We start from the raw sequence: 20,058 nt of genomic DNA, 5'->3' as shown, positions 1-20,058 counted from the left end.
GACTCTGGGTTCTGCCCACTTTCCCCTCTCTTTCCTTCCTTTCCCTTTGACTATCAATATGCCTTCTTGCCTGTCTCCCTCTTAGCAAACCCTGTTCTTAGGCTGTGCAAGGCAGAGGGACAAAGAGCACTGGATGGAGTGAGCTCCTGGATCTAGTCCCTGCTGTTCTGGGAAGCATTCTTGGGGATTCTTCTCTCTGTTTGCCTCTCCCCAACCCCAGTACCTCCTCAGTCTATTGTTCCTTCCTCCCTTCCTCCCTTCCTCCCTCCCTTCCTTCCTTCCTTCCTTCCTTCCTTCCTTCCTTCCTTCCTTCCTTCCTTCCGCTTCCACTGCCCTTGTCCATACCTCTATAAGATCACTTATAAGGCTGTATTGTAATTCTTTTTGACAACCAATCTCTCCCAGTAACCTATGAGCTGGGGTGACTAGCTATATGTGTCTGTTTCATCTCAGTGGTGTCCAACACCTAGCTGAAGGGTCAATGCTGAACAGGTGACCTGGAAGGCAAACTCACAACCTGCTGGTTTCCTGAGTGAATGGAGGAACAAATGAGAGAGGGAAGCATGGATTGGATTCCTACCTGCTGCTCCCTTGGCTTTGTGGCTTAGGCAAGACAGGTGTCTTCTCTGGATCTCCACTGTCCCCCTCTCTGTAACAATGAAAGGATCAAAGTGATGGACTTCTGAGGTACCTTTTAGCTTTTCTTTTCTTTTCTTTTCTTTAAAAATATATATTTGCTCAGTTGTCAAGATCTGATGATAATAGATTTAAGTTATGTCCCTCTCAAGTATATTTGCATTTAAATAGGAATCATAGCTTTTCTTAGTACACAAGATAAATTATAATCTCCTCCAGTCCAGAACCAAAAATTTGGTAACTCGGTGGTGACAAAGTATATTCTATGTATTTGATCATGGCAAATCTGTAAAGGACCTTGTTTTTGGCTTTGCCTAACCTAGTTCTTCTCTCTCTCTTTCTCTCTCTGCATCTCTCTCTCCCTCCTTATCTCTCCCCTTCAGCTTGAAATCACTGGCCAGGTCTCCCTCTGTGCCTTGGTGGCCTCATCTCTTGGTGTGACCATGGAAACTCTCACCAGCTGCTACACTGCCTCCCTCTCTGAGCTGGTCCCCAATGGTTACCTGGCTCAGATCTTCCCAAGCTGCCCTGAGATAGAAGACCTGGCTGGGGAAGTGGAGTTGGAGGATTCTGAGCAGTATGAACAAGGTGACTTGAGTCCCAGGGAAGAGAATGGTCAAAACAAGAAGAAAAACAAAGTCAACAAGATCTGGAATTTTGTGAGCCGCAGAAAGGGGGCCTCCTGTCAGGGGAAGCGACCCCAGTCCATGATTTTACTGAGAGACACCTCTAAGTCATCAGAGTTGAAACCCAAAGTCACGTTAATGGATCGAATGAAGTCATTCAAAAGGTTGAAGCCTTCCACTGGGACCTCTAAGAATACTGCTCCTAGGAGCAGCAAGGCCCAGGAACCCCAGGAGCCCCCAAGTAGCTACCGCCTGAGGAAGGCGCAGCAGATCCCAAAGCCCTTCCGCCATTCTTATGCAGGCCACACTGAGATAGTGGAGCCCTTCCTTGCAGATGCACAGAGGCTGGTGCGCACTACCAACAGGGTAAACCAGAAAGTTCTGGCCTTCAAAGACTCTGGTATTCAAATGGAGGAAGATCCTTGTGAGGAAGAGACCCCTGAGCAGCCTGGCAGCAGAGGTGGCAAGTGGGCTAAGAGCTATCTGAAAAACATGTTCTCTGGGGACCATGAGACCTCACACATATCAACTAGAAACTCCAGAATCCAGGAACTCGAAGTCACCATTGAGGGCTCCAACTTAGAGGGGAATGTGGAAGGAGGCTACGAAGAAAGTCCTGGGCACCTGCGCCGAGACAAGGCTGCACCTTTTGGTGGTGTTGTCAAGTTCTTCAGCAACATGGCTGAGGTGGCCCGCAAGTGGCGGGCATTCTCCCGGGAAGAGCCACAGATGGGCCGCCGCCACCGCTACCGCCCTGAGGCCTACTTGGTCCCTGACAGAGAAGTCTTCATCCTGGAGGGTGCTGCTTCCCAGGACTCCTTTCAGCTCAGCTTGCCCTGCAAGCCCCCTAAGGCTGCGCTGTGTGGCAGTGCCATTGGGAGGCACCAACACTGCCACCTCAAGGCCTCACAGGCCTCATGCACCTTTGAAATGAGCATTGAAGGCAAGGAGATGTCGAGCCAAGCCCTGGAGGGTCCCTGCACTACTACTGCCTTGGCTTGGGCGTCCACCTCTACTGCCTTTGAATTTCAGGATGACCCCACGCCACAGAAAGGCTACAGCTGCCACTATGGTGGTGCCTTCACCAGAGAGCACTCCTCCTCCGAGGATCATGAAGAAGACACTGAAACTGTGGTCAGCTTCCTCAAGGAAGATGACAGTGCTACAGAGTCCCCTGAGCTGGGCACCTGTGTCAGGAGGGTCACCACTGAAACTGTGCTGGAGAAGCTAGAGGAGAAGCTCAGAAAGATAGAGGAGCAGGAGGCCAGCAGGGGACTCATAGGGTCCAGTCAGAGGGGGCAGCCCCACAAGTCTGATTTGGGTATGGTTGCAACAGACACAGAGAGTGAAGCCAGCAAGGCCTGCACTGGAGTTTCCGGTACTCAGGTAAGAGGGGAGCTGTCTTTTCAAATCACCATTTGAAACATTCAGAAATCCAGAAGTCATCTAAACTCCCATGCCCTCCCCACAACTCCACATTTCACCAAGAATGTCCCAGAAGGAATATTCCTATCAGTCAGGTACCTGGGACTTGACTGATCCTACATCCCTGGGAAAATTTTACCCCTTTTTGTGGTCTGCAGTTGCACCTCAATTCAGCCTTGAACCAAAACTGCAGCTCTGGGAGTGGCAGTGAAGTGACCAGGGTCATTTAACGATGCTCAAGCCAGCTATGGTCTCCTGTGGGACATTTCCCTTCTTTGCCATCTTCCTCTCCCCCACCAACAGAAACTGTATCCAGAAACTGGTATCAAGGAAAGCCTCTAAGCTGAGTGTCAGATGACCTGGATTTGTGTCCCAACTCTGTGCCCAATTGTCTGTAGGCCTCTGACACAAGTCCTTTCATCTTGCTGGACCTCAGTTTCACTGTGGAGGAAAGGAGGCTGTCTTGGTGTCTCAGAGATCTCTAATACCTTCTTGTAATGACACTTTGTTATTTGACCTGAAGAATGTAGGCAGACAGCCCAATAACATTCTTTTCCCAGCATTCACTGAGAGGTAGCTTTATATCCATCTTCTTACAGGTTCTGTCACATATATTGTTTTCATTTAATTCTTAAAGTAACCTTGTGAGATGAAAGTTATTTTTTTTATTTTACCAATGAGGAAACAAACTCAGAGAGGTTGAGTGACTTATCCAAAGTCATATAGATTATGATAGAATTTGGATCCAAATCGCTCTTTTGACTCCAAGTCTAGTGCTTTTGTCTAGCTGACTATAGTTTTAAGGTAGTCTGATTATAGTGGTGACTAGCAGGTGCTCACCACACCCCCATTCGTGGACAAAGAGAAATGTGCTAGAATTGTAGTAAGAGGAATGTTCAATAAACACTAGAGGGGATTATTTGGCTTTGAGACTTAAGAATGTATTTATAAAGGAGTATGTTATAGTTTCTCCAGTAATTTTAGGGCAAAGTATTTTTAAGGATAGTTAATTAAAATTCTCTTTCTTGGTGGTTGTGATGGTGGTGGAGTGGTCTAGCTTGATAGTTCTCAGCCTGTCCTGTCATCTCTCACATCCCACTTTCAGAGAACTTGGCCCCATCAAAACAGAAGGAATAAGTCTGTTTTTTTCTGAGAAGGACATTAATATGTTTACCAGCATTCTCTTCGTATATGTATCATTTTTGGTAAGCTTTAAGGACATAAAAATTGGCATAATGAAACTGGACGCAATGGGTCCAGGCTGCCTATTGCTATTTCAGCCAATTAAGCAGAGACAAGGTTGAATCAAATATGGACATTTATTCCACTATTGCCAGCAAAATGGGAGAGCAGTGGAATTTGCCCACATAAAATCTGCTTACACTTCTCTTATCACCTGGCTGGTTATATAGGGCTGCATACAAGAGGGAAATGGGGGAGTGGGAATGGCTGCAGAGTCTGTGGTCCGTGTGTTTCCTTCCAGGATTTTGAAGTCCCATAACAAGGTAGTTAGTTTTCAATGGTGTTAAAACCCAGCTCAGCCAGTTCCTGGGACCTGAGAATAGTCATCATTCCTGAGGTAAACTCTTGGAGGGGGGTCAGGTTCCAGGCACAGCAACGGAATCAAAGTGCATCCTGTCCTTTGTCTATTCTTAAAATGCATTTTCTTTTCTGAGCAAAGGACCCATCCAGGCCCCGAGGTATTTCATCTTTTTACAGCTCTGTTTTTCTTCTTGTAGCACATCGTCCAGTTTCCCAAGGTCTGTAGGAAAATTTCTTATCTATAGTTAGGTGAATAATCATTAAACAACTATGGTCCTATTCTTATTAGGTTCCCTCCCCCCTTTCACAATCATGGTTAACAGGATATGACGAACATCTTTGCCCCCAACAATAATACTGGGATTAAATTTTATTTCAGTGGTTTTAAGACCAACAATCAAGAAAGCAAACAAATGTACCTAATGATTCCATTAGCTGATAATTACAGTTGGGTACTGCATGTCCAGTTTACCAGTTGCCGGGACAGGGTTCACAGATGATTATATCTCCTTGCTACGGGACTGTAGGGACTGGGCATGGAGATGTCTTGCGTGTTCTTTAAAAGCACAGGCTTTGAAGTCAAAAAAGCTTGTGTGTGACTTGCTCTCTTATCTGGGAAATGTGATGAAACACTGCCTACCTAAAGAGAGCTGTTGTGGGGAATCAAAGAAGCCAGAGTATATAAGGTGCACAGCTTAGCACCATTCATGACACACTATGGGTATCCACAAAGTGGTAGCAGTTATCATTATTAATGAAATTTGGTAAATTATTAATAACTGTGAACAACAACATGTAGCCAGAGAAACAATCCAAGACAATACTGTAGTAGCAGCTAGTTAATGGGGTAGAAGGAGCCATGTCTGAGGTCAGGAAACTGGCTTCTAGTGTCATTTCTACCTCCTACTTGTTTTGTGACCTTGAGACAGTTCCTTCCCCTCTCTGAGCCTCAGTTTCTCCACTTGAACTAGAGGCTGCATAGTTAATTCCCGAGGATCTTTTTTCCTTGCCCTTCTCTAGTTCTTTCCTCCCAGCTTAGCTTATAATTGTTTCTGAGTCCAGTGAGACACTCTTAGTCACCCAGTGGCTTGTTTCAAAATGGCTCTCCTTGGCAGGCTTCTTGTGCCCTCTGCTGGTTGCTAGGATATGCTGGTTATCTTTCCTTGAGGTGTTAAACACCAGGCCAGACAAGCACTGGGATCCAGGGAAAAAGCATAGTGGAGTAGGAAAGCTGAATGTCAGGGGGCATTGACATAAGTCAGGGATCCTGTTGACCATCTGGTCCAGTCACTATTTTACAGATGATGAATGCACTGAGTCGCACAGAAAGGAAAGGATTTCCCCTGACAAACAAGAAAGCAAAAGTCATGTAGATACCCAGAGTTCAGAGTCCTAACCACAAATCCTACTGACAAACCCCCTTCTTCTAGATTTTAGCAGCCTTCTCTGATAATTAGAAATCCTCACCCTTTCCTCAAGTACCTTGCAGATCTATTACAAGGCTAAACTGAGATAATGGATTTGAAAGCAATGCATTCTGTGAGTAGCAAAGGTCACAGGTTTGCAATGGATCATTATATGCAAACAGAGGTGAAAAACCTGGTCTTTTTCCGTTTCCCAAGGAAATTGGACTTTGGTCAGCTTCCCCAAGGGTGTTTTATTTTTGAAGTATGTTCACCCAACCCTCCAGAGCTATGTGGTTCCTAAAACTCTAGCTACTTTGACACAGAATTGGCTGTAGTCAAGCCTGGGGCTGCTCTTGTAGCCCAGGAGGGGCTGCAGCTTCAAGGGCATGATGCCTTAAGGCAGGGATGTGGTCTTGTCAGAGCCCTTCATTTGGAGAATTTTTCAAGTGTCAGCAGGGACTGAAATTTCTCTGTGCCTCACTCCTTGCATTAAGAAAACAAGGAGAGGAAAAAAAAGAAAGTTAGAGTAATATTAATAATTATAGTTAACATTTACATAGTGCTAATTATGTGCCCAGACATTGTTCTCAGCATTTTACCTGTATGAACTTATCACAAGACTACCTTATGAAGTTAGAGACTATCTTTAAAATGAGTATGATAATAATACCTAACTTACAGAGTTGTTGTAAAGATAAAATGAGTAAATACATTTAAGTGTTTATATAACAGTGTGTTACTAAGAGTCACTGCACAACAAATGTTAGCTATTTGCATTAGTTATTAAAACCAAATGTCACAGGAAGGGATTGTACCTCAAGACTGTCATTAGCTAACACCTTAGTGAGAATTAGTAAAATACAAATTGAGGGAGGAAGGGGAATAGGCATTCTTTAGATTTTTCCAGGACATTATACTTTACAGAGTGCTTTTCCAAATATAAATATATTTACAAAATTACTCTAATGATAATTGTCATTATTATTGTTGTTATTCTCATATGACAGATGAGGGACTTGAGGCACAATATATGAGGAACAAAACATTGAAGTTGAAGTCAAAATGTCTAGTTTCAAAGTCCTGCCTCTTTTACTTTATTGGATATGAGATTTTTGATGTTATTTTGTAGCGGAAAAGACTCAGGCCGTACACGGGAGGAGGCGAAAGGAGACCTTTATTAACGCATGCGGTCCCAGAGGAGGCAGTCTCCAAATTCTGGGCCCTGAACAAAGGGCTTGGGTCAGCTTTATAGGGTCGGAGGTCGGGCCTGCTTGTGGCACGAAAATAGTGGGCGGGGTTACAGAGGTTAGATAAGGTCACATATACATTCAGGCAGGTAATCTGAACCTGAAATGGGGAATCTTCCTAAAATGGTGGCAGTTCCTGCCTCAATTTAACCACTTTGATTCTTTGTTTCCTTTATTTGTCAACTGGAAATGAGAACTCTTGCCTGATTCCTTCCTAGAGTAGAAAGAAAACATAGACAGTGAATTCCTCCTGTGTGCTTTTACTTCTGTTCTCATTTGATGCCCCCAGTGTCCCTGCTGTATTGATCTCATAACCACTATCTTATTGTATTATCCTTCTGCCTACAAATGATACTCATAACCGTACTCAGAAGCAGTTTGGGCAGTGGCCATTTTCTGCATTTCACAGCTGAAGAGACTGAAACTTGTCTGAAGATACAAAGTGAGTCAGTGGTAGATGTGAGATCAAGACCCAGGGATCCTGACCCTTTTGTCAACTGGATCTACACAGCTTCTCACTCCATTCTAGAATCTCTTGAGAATTATTGAGCCCAATTTCCTCAGTCTCAGGTGTTGTACATTTTAAAGAGGTACAACCTATGGGCTGTGAAGGAAACTAGTTAGGTTCTGCCAAATTTCTACCTATGCTGGCCTTTCTTCTCTGTCCCTCCACTCCCAATTAATTCCTACACACACTAGGGGTTCAGCTTCTCCTTCCTAGTGCCCCCCTGGCAGAGTGCAAGGGGGAGTGGGCAGGGTACTCCCTGAATGAACAAGGTTGCCACCCTGCTGTGGGTTCTGTTGTCCAGACCCTCTAGAACACTGGACAAAGAAGAAGAAAGTCCAAAATGAGTACTATATCAAGGTGTTTCTGGACACACCAAATTGTGAACTTGATGCTACAGGAGCTCCAATTTGGGCAGCCAGGTAGTAGATTTTCTTTAAAGACATTATGGGCCACAGAAATGTAACCTTACTTCCAGATGGGCCTTAGCTAAAGTACAAATGGTGCCTTCCACATTTATTTTATACCTTCTTCCAGCTCTGGGGGCCCCTGCTCCTGTTGTCTGAGCTTTAAGCTGCTTAGTTCTGGTCCTGCCCCAAGCTGTAGTTTCTTTCTGTATTGGGTAGTATTGTGTCCACCCAAATATATCTTCAAGTCTTAAACCTCAGTTCCTGTGAACTTGACTTTATTTGGAAATAGGGTCTTTGCAGATGTAATCAAGTTTAGATGACATCATACTGCATTAGGGTGGGCTGTAATCAAATGACTGATATCTTTATCAGAAAAGGAAAATTTGGACACAGACAATGGCCTCAGTTTCTTTTCCCCATAACTTCTGCTGTGTATAAGGATGAATCAACTTTGGTAGCTGGTCTCTGCCTTTGGAAATTGGTTTAGCAAGTGGGCAGGGACCCTTTCTGGTTCACTCACACTTTTAACTGCTCCTTACATCCAGTCCTCTTAAAGAAGAATGATACAGGTGAAAGAAACCTGTACTGTGTTCATAGTGGCTCAGCAGTGTTAAGGAGGAAGTTGAAGGGTGTAGGGGCCCAGGAACTACTTTTATCTTGTCTAGAAAGACAGCTTGGCAGGTACGTAGTCATATAGACCTAACATTTACAAGTTGTATGACCTCTGGAAACTCATTTATCATTTCTGAGCTTTGATTTGCTTTCTTTACTGTAAAATCTACCTTATGGAGTAGTTGTAAAAACTAAGTGAGATAGCATGAATAAGTATATTTAGCAGGATATCTGATACATACCAGATATTCCACAGATATTTCACAGATGTTAGTACTTTTTCTCTTTTTCCATTTGGTAGTCAGGATTTTGGAAAACAAAAAGAAGGATCTGAGATGAAAACAGCAACCTATGTTAATATCAAAAGAGAGAACTTGTACTTGGTCTTAAGTTAAGATGTTCTTTTGGGAAGAGAGGCCCTCCCCTCCCCTCCCCTCCCCTCCCGCCCTCCCCTCCCCCCCTCCCCTCCCCTCCCCTCCCTTCCTTCTTTCTCTTTCTTTCCCTCTCCCCTCCCCTCATTTCTCTCTCTCTCCCTCCCAACCTGCCTGTCTTTCCCTTCCTCCCTCCCTTCTTCTCTCATTTTCTCTCTTTCATACACACACACACACACACACACACACACACACACACTTTTTTAGTACTTATTATGGGCTTTATGTGCATTATCTCATTTCCTCATCCTAGCAACTCTGCAAGGTAGGTATTATTACTATCTCTTTCATACAGATGAGGAAACTGAGACTCAGCAGATGAATTCATTTGCCTCAGATCTCACATTGATTAAAGGTTAATATCTATAACAAATGCAGAATCCTCACTCACCCAATCCCAGTACAAACTAAACACACAAAAAATGTCCAAGAAAGGAGAAACAAATAAGTGCTATTTCCTTAAATCGATTTGTGACAGGCACCTCTCACACACACCAGAGAGATGTTATCAGACAGCCCCCTGAGTCAACTGGCAGAGGGCTATTCCCAACCGCTGTTCTTGTCTTCTCATATAAATGATTATATAAGAGAGACATTTATTGCATTGTGATAAAATGAATTTATTGAAACATTAAAGCAAGTGAATTAAAAAATTAAAGCATACACATTTATCAATGAAACAAGGCTAGCAAATCTATTCATCTGGCTTATGAAGCACAGGCAAGCTCTCAGCTCATCTGAAGAGCAAGTAGGATGGGTGGTTTCTGCCTTATATACCCACTTGTCTATAAGTTTTTAAAAATTCCTCTGCCAGTTATCCTGTTACAGGTTAACTCTTTGTTATAGGTTTTCTACAATTTATGAGAAGTACCTGGTAACTTTATTTTGACAAACCCAAGACCACTGACTTCAGTGTTTAAACAATGGGCCCTCTTCTTTTCCCCTCTTCCATGCTGTTTTAACTGCTTCAGGATGATTCACACTAAGTAGTTTCTCTGATTAGTTTGAATTAAGATTCTTCTTCTTCCCTTTCCCTTCCCCCTCCTCTGCCGCATTCTTTTGTGAGGAGAGGTTTTAACCCTTTGTTCTCAAGATAAGATCCTGCTACATGGGGCCTGCAAAGCTTTTTGGCTTAGTTTAATTTTCCTGCCTCAGTTTCTATATTCCTCCTGACCTGAAACTTTCTTAGCCTCTTACTATCCTATAACAGATTGATTGATTTTCATATTTTCTACTGCCTGATGTCTTTTAGGCTCTTGGTAGTTGAATGTTTTCTTGCATTTATTGATGATACATGATAATCCTGCCTGGATTTGGGTGCTGGACTAGATGATATTTCAAAATGGAAAGCTCTGCTGTTTAAGCCAAGTGTTGGCCTACTCCCCACCCACATTGAGTTACTAATCCTGATTAGTGTTCTTTGCAGGCTTTCTTTCCCCCAGCTGAACCATCACCAAGGACTCCACCCCTCAAAATCCTCCTGGCAAAATGCCAATCTCTGCCTATCTCACAGAGTGTTCCCTTGGAGCTGGATCAAGTGTGCTGGAGGAGACCCAGGAAGCTTTGTACAGGTATGCCTTATATGCTCTGGCTTCTGTGGCATGACATGTCAGGCATGCCTCAGGCATAGATAGACTGTGTTGACATTTACTCTCCTTCTCCTTTGTCTCCCCTTTAGTCCCCCAATACTTTCCCTCATTGGTACCTGAAAACCCACTGTTCCTGATGCCTTGGTATAGACTTTCCCCTCTCCATGTTCTTCTTTTAAAATGACAATATCCTCATTTGGAGTGCCCTTTAACTCTGAGCACTTAAATATCTCCTCTTTCCAAGACATCATTTTTACCCCAGGCCCTCTGTACTTAATACTTTCCAGGTCTCATAAGCTCCAGTTCCTTCTATCCACCTTCTTCACAATGCTATTATACACACCCTCCTTGTTTCAAAGGGGCCAGTTCCATAGTCCTCAACCCCATGGAGTCATCCTAGCCCTGCCTCTCTTGCATCTTGCTCAGCTTAATCTCTGTGGGTCTCAGGCCCTTCCTCTCCCTCATTGACTACTGACCATGGAAAGCCCCTCAAGGCTCAAGGCAGCTTTATTTAAACCACTCAAAGCTTAAAGGCTTCCTCCCACCAACATGTAAGTTACCTCCTAGAACTTTGGGGTTCACTCTTTTAGACTCAGCCCACTGGTCCTGACTGTCAGTTGTCACTCACAAGTAAAGCTCCATCTTCTGCTATAGCTGGGAGGATCTATGCTCTCTTGTCTATGGGCCTAATTACATACTCTAAAAGCCCCCATGCTCCACCCCAGTCCTTTTTACAGAAACATAATTTGCATGAACTCTGAGAACACACAAGACCTTGCAGTATTTCTTTCCAAAGTTTTCTATAGTCTCTATAAGCTCTGTGAGCTTTGGTTTCACTTCCCATAAGTCAAAGTTTCTCTCAACCCCAAAGGCTGCTATAAACTTACTACTTCTCTTCTTTTTCTCTTTTATTCTCCTTATTCCCCATGTGGGGGATATATGGAATGTTTTGATTTGGAGCTTATTTTCAGCACTGCAATTCCTCACCAGCATTCCAGGAAGTAAAGAGCCAAAGAAATCAGAGGCTTAGGTCTTTTGAAACATCATCTCCCTCAGCAATACCCAGAAGGCAAGGATGTGGTAAAAGGAGAGTTAAGAATTCTGAAATCAGGGAGATAATTCTTCTCTGTCAGAACTAGGAAGGCCTTTAGAGGGTCCTCTTGTTTTGTGAATAGAGAAACAGGCTCAGACAGGGGAAGGGACTTGCCCAAGGTCATCAGTCAGTTCATAACAGAATTATGACTTAGGGCTTCAACCCCCTGACTTTCTACCATGCTAAAGTGTGATATTAACTCCAGTTCTAGAGCAGAGTCTTAAATTTTGGAATTCCAAGCCTTGGTTCCACTCAAGTTCATCTCTATTGAGATTGCCAACCACATCCTTCCCCCCTAAGGAAACTGCAGGTGGTGGATGCAAACCGAGTCATCAAGGCAGCAGAAGATGCCTGCCATGTTTTCTAAGTCCTCTGCTTGGAAACAAAGCACTTTCTCACAGTCCCATGCTACTGCTCCACTGCCAAGTGCATCAGAATGCCCCCTCAGTCTCTTCGTTGTCAGGAGAAGATAGATGATAGCTTGGGGGAGGGCCTGGCAAAGCCAGGGTTAATACCTAGCTTGGGGACTATTCTAGGCTTATTTATAGACCATGGTGGGAAATGTATCACTGAGATTGGCACAGATCCTACCATCACCTCAGCAGCCACTCTCACCTCTGGAATATAAGTGGTTCTCACTTTGCAGCTCTGCTTCTCAAGGACTAAAAATATCCCTAGAAAGGAGGATGACATCAGAATCCCATTTGGGAAACCAGTTGCCATTCAACTCCTCTTATATCCCTGACCCTGCTCGCAATGGGATCTAATGATCCCATTTCCATTATATGTAGTACTTGCTTAACCTTCATGTTTCTTAGAGCCTGAAAGAATTTAATTTGTTTTCTAGTGCTCACTCTCTGCCCTTCTATCTTTCTCTACTCATTTTAGTCCCTTTCTCTCAGCTTCTATTCTAGAGGTTCCCAGAGCAAACCAGTAGAGTGTAAATTGTTGGAGTTGAGCGTAAAACTTTGTAGTTAGATAAAAACCAGGTTCACATTTCAGTTCTGCCACCTTGGGCAAGTATCATAACTTCTCTGGATCTTAGTTTTCCCATCTGAGAAATGAGGTGCTATATAACATCTGACTCACAAGATCACTGTGAGTATTGAGTGAAATAAAATCGATGAATGTCCCTGTCACAATTCCTGTCATACAGGGGTGCTCAGAGATCATAGGTTCCTTCTCCCTTTTTCTTTTCACCAATTCTATATGTCCAAGGACTTCCCCCACATGCACAGTCACATACACTGCTGCCAGACTCAACATGAATATGCCCTAGTTCTTCCTCTCACTATTTATTTATTTACCCACTCATTCAACAAATAGTTACTGAGAAAAATTAGGTCAGTGGAATTTGCTTTCTTATAGTCTGGTGTGTTGGAAAGGGCAAAAGTTCTGAAGTCAGACATACCTGGATTTGAATCTTGGCTCTATCACTTACTAGGTATGTGACCTGGAATAAGTCACTTTACCACTTTGAGACTCAGTTTTCTTATCTGTAATACTTGGATGATAATTTGAACCTCACAGTCAGTGCTGTAAGTTTCAAAAGAGCTAATAAACATAAAAGTGTTTTGTAAGCTCGGAGGTGCTATAAAACTAGATTGGAATGATAAAAATGGCAATAAATAAACCACTTAGAGATAAGGTTGTGTCTTATACCCATTCAAGTCCCTTATATATAAGCATACTTCATTTTATTGTGCTTCATTTTATTGCACTTCACAGATGTTGCATTTTTTACAAACTAAAAACAAGATTGTCCATGAGCAAAAAGATTATGGCTAGCTTTACTGTGATACTCGTTTTATTGCAGTGCTCTGGAACTGAATCCACAATATCTCCGAGGCATGCCTGTAATTGATAGTCAATGAATATCTTTTGATGCCGATATTAGAATTCAATATTTACTTTCTAAATAAAGTAGTAGGGACTTCTTCTATTTGAAAGGACCAAAATCTCTGAAGCAGCCCTGCTACAGGTATACCCACACACATGTCATTCTACCTATTGGCTAAATTCTGCTCAAACCACTTGAAACATGGCTGACTCAGAAGACTGTTTTGGCAGTAACATTCAGGTCATTTTCTACTGAAGCTTTGTCTCTCCCAGTAGGAGTGGCTCTGGGTTGGTGTTGATCTAGAGCAGTGATTTTCAACTTTTTTCTTCTCATGGCACACATAAACTACTAAAATTATGTGGCACACCAAAACTATATTTTTTGCTGATCTGACGGAAAAACAAGTACAGTTTTGATTTGTTCACACTGGAAAGCTATTGTTGTACTTGCTATTGTCATTTTTTAAAATTTAGCAATCTAAGGGAAAAGAGGCCAGTGTCCTTGACTAAATTGTCAGGTCTATACCTGACAATGTTTTTAAAATTCTGATGGTGTATGAGTGTGCTTCTTGCAGCACACCAGTGTGCTTGTCATGGTACACCAGTGGAAAATCGCTGATCTAGAGGGTTGTAGGGTACAGCTAGAAGAACCTATCACCATTTGATTGAATGTCCCTGGAGCAGTTGGAAGGAATCTTAAACAAGACAATGGCTTCTGAGCAGGTAAGAATAAACTGATATGTCTTTACCCGTTATTTAAGTATTTCCCCATTGATGGTATAATTTAGCCACGTTTTATAACTGAGCCAGGTGCGAGAAGGCCTGAATTCTATTGCTGGGTTTCTGTATGTACTTGTGTGTGGTCAGTTCCAAACATTCTTATTCTGTAAGCCTCAGTATCTTCATCTTGGAAATGGAAGCTGTGCTGCTTGCCTGTTTGGAGAAGATAGATTTCACTTACTAATTGGGTCTGATTAGATATGTCCTTGGTTTCTCCTCCTACTCCATGTTTTTTGGACACATTCAACTGCTCACATTTCCTTTTAATAGGTAGGTTGCAGAAAGGGATGAAAATTTAGAACTCTTTGCATTGCTCTGGGAAAGTATTGGGAAGGGCAAGAGATTAGAGCTATTGGTGGAAACAAGGATTTGACAATATTTGTATATTTTAAATAACCAAGCTCTTCATGCCATCTAAGACTTCAAATACTAGAGAATCATCCAGAAATGGAATTATTACTTCGTAGTTCTATACAAGTTCCTGATGTTCTTTCTTCCCCAAGATATTCCCTGAGCAATATAAGAGGCTCCAGGGTAATTCAGATACTGGCTTTGGATTTCTCTTTTACTAATTTCAGCCCCCTTTCTATCCATATCTGACCTCACACAAGCATAACCTTGCCTTCCATTCCCCCATCCACCTCAATCCTGGTGGTCATAAAAGGTGGGCCAAGGTGATCATTAGCCCGACCTCTCTAAAAGGAGCTTAGGTCTGAACTCAACCTAAAGGGTATTCTCTCACCACAGGTAACTTGGACCAGGGCTCCAAGACACTAGAAACCTTCAAAAACATCGGTGGATACTGGGAGCCCCAGGGACCAGGAAACAAGCAAGTTAATAAAGTAAGAACTCTTTCTTATTTTCTTTGGAACTTACCAGACCTCCAGGACCATTTATTTTCTCTAAGCTTTCCTTTTTCTAGACATATTGCAAGTGTTGGAACTTCCAACATGTGGAGTGGAAGTAATTTTTAAAATGGGGTTTTGAGCTATTTTATGGCTACATCATACTTGAGAGCATTTACCTTTTTTCCCTGAGGTTAATTTTTCTGAGATAAATCAAGAACTTTTTATGGCTTCCATACAGGCTGCTTCTGCCATTGTCTTTTGGCTGCTTTTCTCATGGCAGATGGGAGAAGCGTGAGATTTTAAACCCTGGGTACTTCAATTTTCTTTTATTACATCCTGCAGGTTCATGATCATCTTCATTATTAACTAGTGGCATATTTATGGGTGTTCCCTTGGAGAAGATGTTTCATAAATGCAGATATAATAGCTGGTACTTAGGAGTTCAGTGTTAGCAGGCTTCTTTACCTCCATGTATTTATAGCCATGTCTGTTGAATATGGGAACTTTTGTAAGTGTAGCTCTCTTGCTGTATGTCTGTGTGTATGCATACCTGCCCATAGATGCTTATATATGCACCTTTGCCTGTCTACATGCCTATAAAAGTACTTTTCGGGTGCATGTACGGGTGTCCCTTTATATGACTGCAATGATTTTTTCTAACTTAACTCTCTGCTTGTGTGTGTGTGCCTGTGTGTGTGTGTGTGTGTGTGTGTGTGTTTCCATCCTTTTGTCTAAGTGTATAAGTGTATCTTGGGTGTTTTGACACCTGGAACTTTTTTGTATGTGTTTGAATCTATGAGCCTGTCCATTAGCATCTTTTTACTTGAGGGTGTGTACAGATGTGTCTGCATCTGTATGAGTCAGTCTATCTGGGAGCAAGTGTACTTGTACATATAAGACTATCGCTCTGTGCCTAAACCCTGGTGAGCAATGACAGCTGAGAATGCAACTCTCAGAGATATTTAGCCTAGTGGCTTAGCTTTCTCTACCACCACCCTCCCACTAGAATATTCTGGCTCAGAAATAGCCTTCTAGTCACAGCAGTTCAGGCTTGTCTCATGGCAGCCTAGAGACTCTTGGCCAGGGAGATATGTCATGAAGTTGAGGGCTTTTTTTGTTTTGTTTTGTTTTAGTTTGGGAGTTGCAAAGTTAGGCCCAGAAGAAAAGGTCTATGACAATGGGCTTGCCTTCTTCTGTTCCTTACCCTTGCTCAGTTTCCAGCCTTCCCTCACTTGTGTTCCTTGGTCCAAACTCAGGTTGGTCCATTCCTCCAAATAAAAGGGCAACGGCAAACAGGTCTAGGCATTTATTTCATTTCAGCCAGGTCTCCATGCTGGCCTTTTTTTACTCAGAGAACAAATGATCAGCATTGTCCTAATCGACAATTTGTGTATGCTCAAAAACAACGATTAGTCATTTGTGATAAGGTCCTTTCCATGGAGAATCTAGCCTTTGAAAGGCTTCAAGAGATGAAATCCATGGAAGTGGTTCCAGCAGGATAAAATATCCACACTAGGTGATTTTAAGGGAGTGATGGGTGTCACCAAGAAAACCTCGGGGGCCTCTATGGCATCCATAGGACTTCAAATGCTTATGCAACAGTTTTTTCAACCTTGTTCAGCCCTTCATTGTCCTATGATAGTATAATAATAGTAATAATAATGGCTTAGATCTCTTTGACATTTTACAAAATGCTTTCAAATCGAAAGTTTTGTTTCACCTCATGGCAGCCTTGTCAATAAATCTTACCTTTCATTTGTACATGAAAACTTTGAAACTCAAAGAGAAGACACGACTTACTTAGTTACCCTGCTGATAAATGGTAAAGTAAAACATTCTGTATGACTCCAAATCAGGATGCAATACTTAGATCTCTGCTCTGTCTGTCCTTCAGAACCCCGGAGAATCCAGAGTTAGGATCAAAATTATTTTTCAAGAGACTAACTCAAGATACGTTAAAAAGTTTAGTGGTAGGTTGCAATATTCAAGACTTCTTAGAGAGAGTGGAATTTGAGCTGGGTCTTGAAGAATGGTAAGGTATTAAAGAGGCAGAGAAGGAAGTAACCTGGTAAGATGGTATGTGTTATGACCAGGAGTGAACCACTCTCCTGGTCCCCTGGGAAGACTCACTTCAAGCTAATCTCTTATTAAGAGTGTCAGGATCAAAGGGAGCTACTTTTTACATGTGTGTATACGTTATAGCTTAGACAACACTTTTAAACATAGAGTGCCATTCAAATCCCACAGCTACCTTGGAAAGACTATGTTATCTCCATTTTGCAGATGAGACAGTGAGGCTTAGAGAAAACAAAGGGCTTTCTCAAGGTCAAAAAGCAAGTTGATAAGAGTCAGGGTGGACCTTCTTGTGGCTCCAAGCCCAGTACCCTAATATCTATTCTCACTTGGGGAAAGTGACAGGATATCTGCAATAAGTCTTAAAGCATATAGATCTACCCATATTATGTCTCTATCACCCCCACCACACCACCTGCTGCCTTCTCTAGGTCCCCAGCTTGGCTGGCATTGGCCTTGGCTTGGCAGACTGTGCATGGGCTAATGATTTCAGCGAGGAAAACATGCTGTGACAGTGGCTTCAACTTACCAAGTCAGAAAGCTCCAGTAAGGATACAGTGGAAGCAAGACCAGTAACCAGTATCTAGCACTCTGAAGGAAAAATGTTATTGGCTCACCCTCAGTGGTTTATTTTCTTTTCTTCAACATTCATGTGTCACCTTTCAAAAAACCAACAAAACTTTCTCCCAAAAGTTAAAATTAGCCAATCTCTTCTTCTCCCAAAATTAGGTTGAGAAAATATTTTCTAAAAATAAGTTTATTAATCAGCTGATAAGGGGAAATGGCTTTAGAGGAGTTGGGGATGGTGTATCTTGAGTTTCAGGGTCTAGCTTATTTCTCTCAACTCCAAATTCTAGGCAAAGTCTTCCCTGGACCTGGTTAATTTTTCTGTACAGACTAGATATTCCGATCATAATAATATAAGTGTTGAACTTTTTAAAGTGTGGTGGCATCTGTTATCTCATTGAAGCTTCATACCCTGGAAAGGCAAGGCAGGTATTATTGTCCCTATTTAACACAGGCAGAGAATGAGTCTCAGAGAAGTCAAACAACTTGTTTAAGATCACCTAGTTAATTACTGGCAGAACCAGAATTGGAACCTACATGTTTTGACTATCAAGCCTATGTTCTTTATTTGCTTACTCTTGCTATCCAGATTACTTTCATGAGCTTAGATTTTAAAGCTCCTTTCTTCTTGAAAAATCCAGACCTTTCTTTGGTCAGCTATATTAATGTATAATTTACATATAATAAAACTCAACAAGTTTAAGCATATGATTTGATGTGTTTTACAAATATGTATATTTCTGTAACCACCAACACAATAATGATATAGAACATATTTATCATCCTAAAAGTTTGTTCATGTATCTTTGTAGTCAGTATTTTCCTCCCACATCCCTGGCAGTCATCAATATGCTTTCTATCTCCATAACTTTTGCCAGAATTTTTAAGCTGGTAATAATTAGTTTTCAAAATGTTGTGAAGATAGTAATGATTCTTGTTCTGAATCTTACAAATTTACAGGGAAGTGAAGTGATGTTCTCTAAGACATCCAATAAGTTTGTTTATTAATTTATTTACTCATTCAGAAAAAGAGACTATGTTCCAGGAACTGAGCTGGGTTCTTGGATACACAATTTAAAAAGACATCTGTGTTCTCAAGGAGTTCACAATCTAATCATGGGAGAACCATAAGCCAGTGAAGAATCAGAGCAATGTGATACATCTCAAGCAAAAGGCTTGAACCCATATCTGTAGAAGAAGTGCTTAATTCTGTTTGAAGAAGTCAAGGAAACAGACTGGATTCTGAATCCCAGAGGATGTGTTCTAAAAAATGATCAAGAGTTCTGAAACAGGTAGGAGAGCTTAGAGGGACAGGGTTGGAGACCTTTTTCCAGGCCAAGAGATGCTAAACACCTGAAGACAAGAATCAGCACACCATGTTTAAGGAACTGCAAGATGGATGGATTAGATGGTGGATATTCTGGCAAAACCTCAAAAGCTCCTTAAAGGGAAGGGGTCATAATAAACCTGACATCAAATTGGAAAGTTTCAGGAAGTGCCTGAGTGACAGTTATCTTCTGAAACTCCAATGGCTTGTGGCTTTCTAGAATATTTGGAATTGGAGAAAATTTCAGCATTGAGAACAGCTTTCATTTCTTTGCTCAGATGGCAGAGATATGTTATATGGGGACCTGGAGGATCTTGCACCATTTGCATTTTGCCAAGAGGGTAGAAGCAGTACAAGTTGCTCTTCTCAGCCCTACCTGTGGCTACCTGTTATGGGGGCTTCAGATTACAGGGGACTCGGAGCTAGCAGTGATGTAAATGTCATGAAATTGTTATTATCCCATTATTGCCATAGCTTACTATGAGCTTTAAAACTAGATCAATCCCACTGTCCCAGAAGCCCCTTTACTAAAGAAGCTTTCCTCACCCAACCCCTTGGCATAAAGCTCAGAAATTGGGTTCTAGACTCAGGAAAATAAGAGTTTCTATCTCCACACTGGCTGAGGTATGGACCTGAGAGGATTTTTTTTGTTCCCCTCCTGATACCAATGACTTTTACAATTCTTTGACACCAAATGGTTGTCCTGCAATTTAATTCTGACAAAAACTACACAACAGTGGTGGGCTTCAGACCACACCAGAGCTCTACCAAACTAGCCACACAAGTGGTACACCCAAAGGAGGATTCTGGCAGGAACCAGACCCTGCTGAGAACAATTCCACCTCAGTGGGCAGCCCCTGCACAGCATCTCATACACAGTGATCAAGATGTGCCTTATAGCCACCCAGCCTGCAGAGTTAACTCCACCCAGGAAAGGACCAACAACATTGAAGACATAACTAAACAGAGGGTACATATAACCCACAAGAAACACTTCTGAAGCATTAGGCTCAGGTGATCAGGTAGATTGTGTCACTGAGCCCAACATAACAACTTGAAACTGCACTTGCACAGCAACTTGCACACTGTGGTCAAGGTTGAG

At 42.3% G+C, this 20,058-nt stretch overlaps 1 protein-coding gene across 1 annotated transcript in view; it reads left to right on the top strand.

Annotated features, from left to right (window-relative positions):
• Positions 1–20,058, top strand: part of ARHGEF9 (Cdc42 guanine nucleotide exchange factor 9) — a 393,542-nt gene that overhangs the window by 95,934 nt on the left and 277,550 nt on the right. The window contains exons 2-4 of the mRNA XM_081126011.1: positions 1,020–2,648; positions 10,267–10,411; positions 14,889–14,983. Coding sequence (XP_080982137.1) covers positions 1,080–2,648; positions 10,267–10,411; positions 14,889–14,983 — 1,809 coding nt within the window. The 5' untranslated portion in view covers positions 1,020–1,079. The remainder of the gene's footprint in view (positions 1–1,019; positions 2,649–10,266; positions 10,412–14,888; positions 14,984–20,058) is intronic.

Source organism: Miniopterus schreibersii, assembly GCF_964146895.1.
Source record: "Miniopterus schreibersii genome assembly, chromosome: X".
NCBI classification, from domain to species: Eukaryota; Metazoa; Chordata; class Mammalia; order Chiroptera; family Miniopteridae; genus Miniopterus; species Miniopterus schreibersii.
The sequence above is the reverse complement of the archived record's forward strand: the minus strand, read 5'-3'. Positions and strand labels throughout refer to the sequence as shown.